General features: G+C 39.0%; 1 protein-coding gene across 2 annotated transcripts in view; it reads left to right on the forward strand.

The window, feature by feature from the left end:
• kif26ba (kinesin family member 26Ba) overlaps nucleotides 1-12,933 on the forward strand; it is an 82,710-nt gene that overhangs the window by 33,507 nt on the left and 36,270 nt on the right. For both annotated transcript variants that reach the window (XM_068730162.1, XM_068730163.1), the window contains exons 4-5: nucleotides 63-247; nucleotides 7,618-7,822. In XM_068730162.1, coding sequence (XP_068586263.1) covers nucleotides 63-247; nucleotides 7,618-7,822 — 390 coding nt within the window. The remainder of the gene's footprint in view (nucleotides 1-62; nucleotides 248-7,617; nucleotides 7,823-12,933) is intronic.

Genomic DNA, 12,933 nt, shown 5'->3' on the forward strand with positions numbered 1-12,933 from the left:
CCAGACGCACACAGAAATCATTTACTGCGACTAACGTTTTTAATCTCTCTGTCTTTCGTCAGATCTCCCAGATGATCTCTGAGGACTCCAGAGAAGGTTTGACTGAGGCGGCCCTGAACCGCTACAACACACACTCTCCTTCACACACCAATTCAACATCACACACAAACTCGCCGTCTCACACGCCAGCTGTAACCACGACCGCGCCGACCACCACCACCTCTGCTGCCGCCTCCTTCTTTGCCAGGTAAGATGCATTCAGATCAGAGCACCACACGTGTAACCAGGGTGACATGTAATGAAGATCACCTGATGTCCTGTTTTATCTGATCTCTCCACACAGCGTCAGAATGCTGGTCTGTTATTTGGCAAACTTTCTAATATTAATGGTCAGGAGGTATATGCTATTCTGTATTGTATTTCAACTGTCAACCGACAACTCTACAATGTGAGGGAATGGAACAAAACCAGACTGAGAGGTTTCTAGAGAATCACAACACTGATATGAACACTAATCCCACAAGGATTTTTTTTTGAGAATTTAGCTGCATTATAGGGACTAGAAGAATCAGTAGTACGGACAATGTTAGGCATGATAATTTAAGTAAAAACAAGGGTGTGAGATGCATCTTACAAGCTGATTTGTGCCAGATTCATTTTTAGGTGTGGTTTATGGACAGACACGGTCCGGCTGCTCACGCTGATGTCTCTCAAGTTGTCTTAATAGAGCAGAAAGAATGAAAGAATGAGAATACAAACTACAACTACAACTACATTGTAAAATGTTGGAAAATGAAGTTGTTGGAAAAATGAAATACTGTTCTATATTGTGCTTAAGCGTACTTACTTCTTTTTTATGTGTTAATTCATAAATTACCTATCCAGTCAGTGGTCATTGATGAGCCGTGTAATCAAATCTAGAGAAATGCAGAGCGACAACATAAATAAGACACGGGTAATCTGGGTAAATTATTGATGAATAAACATGGCAAGCTCGAAATGAATGAGTAAATTATTCATGGGTAACACAAGACTATGAGTGTGTCACAGTGTCTGAAGTATTGCTGAAACGTCGTATCTAATGAGCTGCTTTAACTCACATTTTGAATGATACCATTGGTTTCCCTCTTCACTTTCACACATACGCTTTCCTCTCCTCTTCTCTATTGGTGTGCACATTCCTGTATTTTTTTCTTGTATCTGTTCTCCAAATGTGCAGATAATTCAGTGTGTATTTTAATATATGAGTGATGTGCTTCAGCGTGGCAGACAAAGTGCTGTCTGGCTTATAAGCACCTGTGACCAGGCGCAACGCGTACATTTTATGGGAATGCACCCAAAGACATGTGCACACACTTTCTTTAGCTTTGTTTCTATGACCCCCTGAACTTCCAGGTAAAAAGGCCTTTTCACACACACACACACACACACACACACACACACACACACACACACACACACACACACACACACACACACACACACACACACACACACACACACATCAGGTTGACATTCCAGACATACAGCCAGCTGTCTTTGGGCTGATTTATGAGCGTTAACCTTCTAAGTGAAAGAACAGTGTTTGTTTTATGGTACAGGTGTCACTTTCAGAGAGCCATGGTGTGTATGTGTGTGTGTGTGTCTGTCAATCTTTCTCTCCTGTTTCAGGCTGTATAATTACTGTAGATCCTCGACGCTGTGATATGTAATCTCCTCTTAAAATCAGAGTGACAATGTGTTTGTTTTGTTTTCTTTTCAAAACATTACATACACACATGCACAGTTTGTCTGCAATTTTCCTGTCATTTGTGTGTGTGTGTGTGTGTGTGTGTGTGTGTGTGTGTGTGTGTGTGTGTGTGTGTGTGTATATATGTAGTGGGATCTAGTTTAATTGGCAAATGGAACAATGTGCACTCTGTCACTTGTGTGTGTGTGTGTGTTTATGGTCGATGGATACAGCCAGTGCTGGTAAATCCCATGGCTGTTGTGGTCTTTACTCTCAGACGTGGACTGCATGCAGACATTCTTATTACGCACACGCACGATCTCCCCCTTGCTCACCGTCTGCGTACAGCTAAATCCCCATGTCCACCACATCTCCTCTCACCTGATCCCTTTCTTCCTCCAGGTTCTCCTGTTTCTATCCATTTTCTTGTCTACATCTAATTCCTTTCTATTTTGCTCTCCACTTTCTTCCACTCCTCTCCTCCTTCTCTTTTGTTCTTCTCCTCTCTTTTTCCAACAATTTCTCCATCTCTACACTGACCTTTTCTTTACCTCTACTAATGTGCATGAGAGTAATATCTTTCATTAGTACCGATCTGTCTCTGAATATGTCACACTCACACGGTAGCACTCCATCTTCCCTGTGGTGCAGTGGCCCTCTGGGGACGCCGGCGAGAGGATAGAGACATGCTGTACATGTGTGTGTGTGTGTGTGTGTGTGTGTGTGTGTGTGTGTGTGTGTGTGTGTGTATGTGTGTGTGTGTGTAGGCTCTCCCTCACTGGGGGAAGGGAGTTTCTATCAGTGAAGGATTTCTTCGTGCATGCTCTGAGGATTTGATCTTTGGGGATTCGGCGTGGTGTGTGTGTGTTGTTGGAGGTAGCAGAGTAAATTAATATGTCCCAAGTGAATAGGTGAATTGGGAAGGCCTTGTTATTTTATGGACACAGGGTGGCTGTGAAAACACTGTCTATTTCTCTGTTTACCTCTTGCTGCCTCTCTTTTCTTTTCTTTAAAAAGGTGTTCTCCATTAAAATGATAATTGGCCACTAATGAGGCACCACTCATAATGGATGATGGATGATTTACGTATCAACTACCCGATTACATCAGAACCACATTTACTGTTGGTTTTTTGCTCATGTGTCCTTAAACAGTAATTAAAAGTGGTTGTCTTTTATTTTGACAGCCCATTCACTCTTCAAGTGACCTTGTTGTTTTCAATATTAGAGGGGAGAGCAGCAAGAGAGAACAAATTTAACTATTTTATCCGTTCAATAGATGTAAAAATACTGAAAGCTCAAAAACATTTGTTTCTGAAATTTGTATTAGTTTAGTTAGAAATGGTTTAACACATCACACAAAGGGTGTGGGGCATACTGCTGTAATGAAAAAAAGCTATTTGGTTCAGACAGATTAGTGACCAGCTCAGTTATCAGTATCGCAGACCAACATGTGTATGTTAAAGTACACGTGAGCCAGAAGTGTGGCCATCTTAACCCCACGTTGAACACAGAAATGTATTCATATTTTAGTGTTCAGGCTTGTGTTACAGTATAGCATGAGGTGGCATCTTAAAGGGAGTAGGAAATGTGTAAATTGGAGGCTATATGTACATGTCGATAGATAGATAGTGTCAGTCAAGCCAGTTTTCTGTCCATGCAAGCCTTGTTGCCCACCCACAACAAACACACACACAAAGACACACACACACACACACACACACACACACACACACACACACACACACACACACACACACACATACACATACACCATGGCTCTCTGTCTTTCCCATATCTCCCTCCACTGAAGGCCTGTTAAATGGAATGTAATTAGCTACTGAGCCAACAACATAGCCCAGAGACACCAGTTATAAATCAGCTGTGTGTGTGTGTGTGTGTGTGTGTGTGTGTGTGTGTGTGTGTGTGTGTGTGTGTGTGTGTGTGTGTGTATGTATGTACGTGTCGAGTGAAAGTGTTTGTAGTTGTGTGGAAGGGAGAGGAAAACAAAGCAACAGCATGTTAGTAGCTGAGCTATCTGTGACCTGTGCTGCATTCTAACACGAGAGAGACACATGAATGGACCGAGGGGAAGAGAGGCAAGGATGGGTGAAGGGATCAATACGTGTAAGGACGGCTGAATGGATGATGGGATGGATGGGTGGAGAAGAAGTCAAAGGATGAAAGGATACAAAATAATAAGGGGGAGAGGAATAAAATAGAGGGAAAGATAAGGGAATGATTGTTGAGTGAGAGGGATTTAAAATAGAAATAATAGGTAAGTGAAAGATGGAGGAGAGAGGTGGATTGGATGAAGGTAATGGAGGAAGGGGAGGGGACGGAGGGGACAGTGGAAGAGCTGATGGGTAGAGAGATGGAGAGGATGGATGGAAAACAAGCGCCCTTCACTTTAGGGTTGGATTGGAATAGATCCACTTGACCAAATCCCAGGCCACTTGTCATTAAATGCTACCAATTAGCTGGCATTTGTGTGTGTGTGTGTGTACCATGCTTGAATTGTGCCATAGATTACACCAGTCAGGGTGAGAGAACATAATAATAGTGTAATAGCACACATACACACATATGAATATAAACATGTTACGAAATTGATGTGGCTGATGGATTTGAAGGATCTATTATTAAAAACAATCACAAAAACGCTAGTACTGTTGCCCGGGGAGCAAATGGGAATCTCCAGCAACAGAGTAACCGTGCATGAATCCATCACATCGTCGTGTCTCATCCTACAAGCACCAGCACTGCAGCAGCTGCAGCAGCCTGTAGTTTCCATTGTTACATAGAAATTAAAAGTAGATTTTAATTCAAGCACATCTTTCTTAAACTTCTTGAGCCTTTTTATGATGAAAAAATGGCACAATTTTAACTAACATCAGTATAATTTTTAAAATACAGTGAATTCCTGCACCTCATGTATCTTCATGCTACATGGGAGGGTTTGAGCATTCAAGTGACACAATAAGAAAACCTGTTTGCTTTTGATTGCATTTGATGCAATATGTATGGAAGCATAGCTGGCACACAATGAAAAACCAATTAGTGGTCTTCTTGTGGAGCTTTTTTTCAAACAGTATGTGCATCCACACACACATCCACGGTCACAAACACACACCTACACAGATTCACACACACAAATCTCCTGGGAGAGCTAGTCAAATGGTGAAGCACTTCGTCGTTCTTCGGGTCACTGAATCCACATCTCCTCCCTTCTCCTCCTCCCTCCTTTTGCACTGTCCCTTTCTCACTCTCTCTCTCTCTCTCTCTCTCTCTCTCTCTCTCTCTCTCTCTCTCTCTCTCTCTCTCTCCCCCTCTCACTGAATCCCCCCCTCCTCCACCCCCTCACTTTCATTTCTGTAACCTGGTGCAGTTAATTGAAAGCCAATGGTGTGAGAATATGGCTCTTTGACAGAAAGTGTTTCAGGGCACAAGGTCTTCTCTCTATCTCACTCTCTTTATAATCAAAGAAATATATGTGAGGATAGATTAAAGCAGAACGGAGCAGAAAATTCCCGCCAGAGCAGTTTTAGAGGTCTTTTATTTCATCATATCGTCAATACTGCTCCTGCATGTAATTCAGTTTGTCAGCAAATCTGCTTGTTTGAATTGTGGCTTCATAAATTGTAGAAAAGGAATTACATCGACACATAAGAATATTTTGTACTAATGACAATAAATCATGTTAGCTGAATTACTGCCTGCAGATTTACTGGAACTGGGTTTCCTGCAAGATCACTCTCACTTAACCTTTCTTCATCTCTCTGCACAGACATGGTCAATGTGGCCAATGTCTTTGTCAAAATTAAAATAATGTATTATTAGCTATGCATCCATAGACCTTATTATCTCTATATGATCAGCCTGTTCTAATCCTTCAAGATTAATGGTCACAAATTTAAATTGAGATCCACTACTAACGTTAACCTTGAGGAGGTTTAACTTTTAAAATGGCTGCCTTTTAGAAATGGTTTGAGCAGAATAATCAAGTTCTCCGAAGAAGGTTAAGTGACAGACTAATGATGCTGCTTTCATTCCTGAAGTTCAGCTAGAAAAATGTTAAGATGAACAACATCTGTTCTGTCTTTCACTTCAGTTGAGCCTGTAAAACTGTCTGCCAGGTGTTGTATATATCCTAACTGTTGTACTTTTGTTTCTTACATTATTTGGCCCTATTGCTTAATTATTTGGCCAACAAATTTCTCTCAAAGGTGGAGAAATCCGAGTTTCTCTGCCATCATGACTTTATAACTAGCTAGCAAACAATGTACACAATAAACTTGATTTACTAAACAGAAAGTTTTTAATTATGCAACAGAGCTCTGCTAAATTTTAAATCTGATTTTAGTCATGTCAGACCTACTTTTTCAAAACTCTGATTAGAACTAATCTTAGGTTAAATTAATTATTGCTGCTGCAACCCAGTCTAAGTTAAAGTAGAGAAGATAATCAATGAAATGTGTTTAAAGTATCAAAAGTAAAATAACTTGTGAATACTGATGCATCAACTCATAAGTAGCATTTGCCTCCAAACTATCAGTTTGAGGTGAAGCTAGTTTCAACTTCTTCATATAAAGTTAGTTTAGTCCAGTTGTTCCCAACCTGTGTCAGGCCCTTCAAAGGGTCACATTTTAAGTCTGAGGAGTAGTGAGATGATACTTGGGAGACAACAAAAAACCCCAAAGTTTTGATACACAAAACTAATTTCATTTTACGAACTTTTGTCTAATCTTTGCTTTTTGGGGAGAAATATTGGAGTTTTACCATGCTGGGCCTCCACCAATAATTAAAAACAAATATAAAATTTAGAGAGGAAATGTCTCTTTTGCAGAACTGAAATATAACAGAGGGCTCTGACTAGATGCTGCTTTGCAACAGGTCACAAGCCTTAAACATGGGAAACCCCCATTTTAATCTTAAACAATCATTGTATTTTGTATCTATATTTTTTTTAAATTTTTAATCTTAAACTCAAAGTAACGTAGTATTGTAGGGAAGTAAAACACACAATATTTCCCTCTGAATTGTGTTGAAATAGAAGTATTAAGCAGCATTCAATTGAAATACTCAAGTAAAATACTTGAGTGAATGTACTTAGTTTTTTCCTTCCACTGGTGTTTGGTAATAACTGTCTCATGTTGACTATTTCTTTCATGTAGGTTGAAGCAGAAATTCAGTCTGTTTTATGGATATGCAGTGTTTTTGCAGGGGAACAAAGAAAGAGATTTAAAAAAAAAATTGAGGAGAAAAAGTTATGCACTAGAGATGATGTGAAGTACCGTTGTGCTGAGGGAGGCAGACAGGAAGAAATTGCTGTGTTGAAGTAAGAAATGAGGAAGGAGACAGAAGTGAGATTTAGAAGTTGAAGTTAAAAGGAGACAGCGAATAAGGAGAATCTGAGGGCAGAATAGATGGAGTATAAATATAATTTCTGGTGGCTCCTTTTGAGCTGAATGCGGCAGGGAATTGAGCAGCAAGAAAGCAAATGAACCACTCCCCATCCAGATGTTGCTACATATGTAAACAGCAGTGTGTGCACGAGTGTGCGTGTGTGTGTGTGTGTGTGTGTGTATGTGCTTCTGTGTGTTAAAGGGTGTGTAATCGAGCTCTATTCTGCAATTAGCATATTTGCCAATTGCCATGGCGGTACTGTGGCAAACTATGGGAGGATGTAATTATAGACCAATGTGTGCATGCAAATGCACCACCATCCATCCTGTCCTTCCTCATCTCTTTTTATTTCTTTTTTTATACTACCGAGTATGTGCCATTTTTTTTTACAGTTATAAAGTGTAGTGTATTGTTTTAACAAATCAATTTGATTGATGGACTGGCTTCTCTCCTTTCCTCTTTCTCTCTGCTTTCCTCTCTCAGAGCTGCACAAAAATTGAACTTAGCATCCAAGAAGAAGAAGAAGACCGTGGCAGTCATGGCCCCAGTGACATCATCCTCACCGTCATGTGAGCCCCCTCTGTTCCCCACCAATTTTAGCTCTGCCCTGTTGATGGCCCCTCCCCCGGCTCCACCCTGCCTTCTCCGTGCAGCCAACAAAATCAAAGATACCCCTGGGCTTGGGAAGGTAAAGGAAATATACTTCCTCAAAGTCTTCCTTAAAATATATATTTAGTCTTTATTTTTGATTAGACTGTCCCAAACACAGTTATGTGTCACTTTTTTCAGAAAGTGAAGTATGGACTGGTTTGTTCATAATGGGGAATGAATATTCATTTACTTATATTTTTACATCTTTGGTAGGTGACATAATGCGATTTATTTCATATCACAAGTTGACAGTTTAATGTTTGAGATTAAATATACTTTTTTAAATTGTGTCAAACACATTTAGTTTGTTATAAAGTTTGTTATGAAAGATAGACTCTTACTCATCTTCCCTGGCTTTTGAAGATGACTCTGTGTCATAGCACCTGAATCCACAAGAAGTCAAGCATTTTATTTCATTGAAAAAACAGCAAACCTGATGCAAAACTGTTTTTTAATTTTTTAGTTTTATTAGTGTAGGTTTTAGTCATTTATGTATTGAGGTTTTTATTATTGGTACTATCACAAAAAAGTGTTGATTTAGATTATTAATTTTATTCAAACTATTTGTAAGTAGCCCGGGTTTCAGTGTCAGTACTTGGTGATTTGGTTTTATTCACTGGTAAGTTTTAAAACACTGACCTGTAGTATTTCATCATGACCTTGGCTGGTTTGTCTAGATCAGGGGTATTCAATTAAAATTCAACGAGGTCCATTTAGAGAGAATTTCCTCATACAAAGATCCGGAACATCACAATAACGTTTCATTTGCGCTATGATTTAGTCCCATATATATATATTATATTGAAGTAGCCAACAGTTGTGTTAGCATCTGTATGTAGTCAACAACTGACTATCAAATCAAATAAGGAAAGTTCAATAATATCTAAAATAAATCTATTTATTATTACAGATTTCAAATTAAACTGTATTAATTATAAATAATACCATAAATAAATGGTATTCTCTCATTTATCTCTGTGGATAGAAAAACAATACACAATAGAAAGCATTTTCAAAAATGTGGTTCTTAAAATAAAGTAATTCATTTTAGAAAAATGAATTTAACTGAATATGTCTTTGCCCTACAGCTTTAAATTCAGTTTATTCAGATGTGAAGTGATATTATATTCGTATCTTCTAAAAAGAGAAAATTGTGTGCAGGGACTTTATCTGTGGTTATAAAACCACTTGTTTCAGCTCTATTCCGTCTCTGTTATCATTGTTGGACAGTGAATTAACATATTGGGATTGTGATCATATTGGACTCTTAGCTATTTTTTTGTGTTCCTAAATTCGGCTTTGAGTGGGTATGTTTGCTCAAAAGATTTGTAATTTGTCTCGTAGTGGCACTTCACATCGCCGCTTTTCATCATCGTTATGGTCTCTGAACATATGAGACATACTGCTTTTGAACTGGTTGTGGGAATAATAAACATATAAGAGTCTGTCCATTCTTGGCTAAAGGCTCGTGGTTAAGCTGTCCACATTTCTCTTTTTTGAGCACGTCAATATCTTCTCTGACTGACATACTTTTTCCGACTGTTGGGTCTGTGTTTGAATAGCGCACTCGAGTTGAGGGCGACGCCATTCGTAATACATATATTTGATTGTAGCATCACGTGAGATGATTTACAATGCATAGAATTGGTTGCTGTGTTTCCTGGACTTCTGAACGAGTGCCGTAAAGGCTAAAAAATGTCATAATTCTTAAATATCTATCGGTTATAAGTCCAGGGTTCAGATACAACGGCATCTAGGTCCGGACTCGGACCGTGGTCCACCTCTTTAGTCTAAATGTATGTACTGGTACGTATGTGTGTGTGTGTGTGTGTGTCTGTGTGTCACCCCCTCTGTACCATACTGGAATGCAGGCTAATGGTTACCACGGTAACACATCTCAGGCTGACAAAAGTCATCTGTCACCATTGCCAGCGGTTGATGGAACGCGCTTGTGTGTGGATGTTGTGGATGTGAGGGGGTTTCATGCTTCTCAAGTGTGTGCAATATTGATCGTCCATGTAATGAGTTTTTAGTGCCCCCTCCTCCACGGTTTGAGTGAGAGGCTCACTGATTCTGTGTTTGTGTGTGTCACTGCTAGAAAAAGAATGACTATGGAGGACAAAATCAAACAGAAATCAAACAGCCATGTGTCCATTACAGCACACAAAGAGGGAAAGGGATTCCACACGTCCTGTTGTGATTACGAGTATGAGTAAGAAAGAGAAGAGTGCATCACAGCGAGTTGTGCATGTTGTGTCTGTGAGCTCTGGTGTGTCCGTCTGTCTGTATGTACTTGCATGCATGTGTGACGATGTTGGACTGTTGACAGTGAAGATGAAGACAGAAAGAGAGAGGGGCATGACATGCAACAAAGGCTTAAAACAACCAGGGAAGTTGTAGTTATTTGGCATGTGCTGTAACCATTCATTCACCAGGGTCAAAACGAGCGAAGTACCTTTACTTAAGTACAATTTTGAGGTACTTGTACTACCTTTCCATTTTCTGCTTCTTTATACCTCCACACTTCTACAAGTCAGAGGCAAATATCAGGATCTGATAAATAATAGAAAATATAATGAACAAATACATTTTGACTTTATTGATCCCCAGGGGAAAATTCACTACCCAAAAGTATATCAAGTAATTTATACAATGAAAGTATTTGAATACTTTGAAATTAACCCCACATTTATTAACTACAGTGGACTAACTTTTGATCTAAATCCCACACAATCGTCACAATGTTGTGGTTTAGGTGTGCCCATAGACTGTATATAAGAAGTGGACGTAGTCACTGTGTCGACACCCATTGTTTTTTTTGACTGCAATTTTGAAACCTCAAGTTCAGCATTTTGCCCATCGCCATCTTGGTTTTTGGCTATCGCCATCTTGGCTTTTTGCAACCAGAAGTTACACGACGCATGGAGCTAGGTACAATCGAACGCTGAATAAGAAATTTTTACGCAACTAAAGATGCTACAATTGACTTTCAAGAACAGAAAAACACACTGTGAAATGGGTTAAAGTTTTAAGAAGAAAACACGGACAACTCCAAAACAACACCATGGTAGCAACCTGTCAATCACAAGGTATTCACGCTAAAAGCATATCCTGCTTTACTGTCTATTTTACTCTAAGTGGGACCACAATTTAGTAAATGAACATCATGCTGTATTGAATAAGACTTGAAACTAGCGATTGAGACCATTAACTCATGTTTACAATGTTTACTGAGGTAATCCATCAAGTGAGAAGTAGAGTTATTTTCTCATAGAATTCCATACAATCAGACTTCTTTTTGCAAGCAGAGGAGTCGCCCTTTGCTGGCCAATAGAGGGAATGCACGTTTAAGGCACTTCTACACTTTTTCACTTTTCAGACCCGGAGGTTTCGCATATTTTCTGTCACTCGCCCAAGCCTGTTATCATACTGTACATACTATATTTTAGTTATTAACAAATATTGAAAATTAGTTATTTCTAACAATTGATTTACAGTCAAATCAATTGCTATAGTTGCAAAGATAAAACAGTCATTATATACAGACATGTGACTATAGCCATGTAGGTAGAAATGCTTTCACTTGAGAAACACTATCTAGTTCTAGTCTACAAATCTCAGTCATATTTAGTTGAGGTCTTTCATATTTTATTTGTCTTTTTTATGCAACTGATTATTTCATGTGTTGTGTTTTTTTTGCTTCATCCCTCCTTTGAGTCTTGTATCTCTGTTTCTGTCCATATGGCGGTGACAGATGTCCCCTCAGTTGTCAGGGAGACAGATTCACACTCTCATATTTACAAGCGCACTCACACACACAGCAGCCAAATTATACTGACATTATAGACCCCTACACTACAAGCCCATATACAGTATACATTATAAACCACATACACACAAACCTTCTTCACCGTCTGTCTGTCTCTCATTCTGGCTTCTGTTTCATCCCACCATGATCTTCTCGGATCTTGTGATAGTAGTGATTAGCTTGATTTGCTGTGTACAAATGCCTGCTGCTACTACTGTTTAATTTCAACTGCCAAACATCCCCCTTTTCACAGTCATGTGGACATCTCACAGTAAGCATTCTGGTGTGATCTGTGTTATGGTGGAGCTTTGATAAAGTCCAGTTGTTTTAGCTACGTACCCACTTTGTCTTCCTGTTGCCCTGCTGGCAGACAGCTCCTTTCCGAAATCAATTGCGACAAATGGAGAATAATAAAAAAACAGTATCTGAAGAGCAAATTAATTGAAAGAATTTTTAATTATTTCTTACATGTCTTTATTCCTTTGTTAAAGAAGGAGCTTTACATTTTAGGAAATGCGCCATTTTGCTTTTTTGAGAAGATGGATACCTCTCTAATATTTGTCTGTTAAATATGAAACAACAGTCAAGAGACTGTTAGTTTAGTTTAGCCTAAAGAAAGAAAGGGGGAAAACAAATACCCTGGCTCCCATTCAAGAAATGTCTTTACACTTCTGGTCAGATGTTTAAACTGCATTTCGTTGTAGTATTGTACTCTGTGCAATGACAATAAAGTTGAATCTGAATCTGAACCTCTATTAATTTTATTATTATTAATTATTATTATGAATACATTCTTGGATTTTGACAGAGCTAGGGCAGCTGTACTTAATGCAAAGCTTGGCGAAGAGTTTTCAGGCCTTAACATCTTGAATTCTGAACGGTAATTTTTTTAAATTGCCTAGATTTAACTAGTGTTTCTGACATGTTATCCTTCGCTTGTGGCACCATCGAGCGAGCCTCCATAAGAAGTCAAGTATTAAATGCACTACAAAGAAGCAACATTTGAATACCCTGTAAACAATTAAATGTTGATTTTTTAGACCTCTTGTTTCTAAAGCATTTAAAAAAAATTGGTTGTCTTTGTAAACTCCTCAGACATGTTAGGATTGGTTTTATCAGTGAATTATTTGTAACAGTCATGTCTGAAAAGCTTAAAGTGCGTGCGCAGAAAGCGCCTAATAACAAAAAATCATAGGTGCAGGACCAAGCTCCCCAATAATATGCACAGACTTTGCGCACAACATGCAAGCCGTCGTGAGGTGATGATGACTTTCTGGCACGTGCACCATATAAGCCAAGCTTTAGTTGGCTCTCATTGCTGTGGTTTGGAAAGAAATGGG

This window comes from Cebidichthys violaceus, unplaced genomic scaffold, assembly GCF_023349555.1.
Source record: "Cebidichthys violaceus isolate CVI_PGR_0920_01 unplaced genomic scaffold, fCebVio1.0.p SCAF_5, whole genome shotgun sequence".
NCBI lineage: Eukaryota > Metazoa > Chordata > Actinopteri > Perciformes > Stichaeidae > Cebidichthys > Cebidichthys violaceus.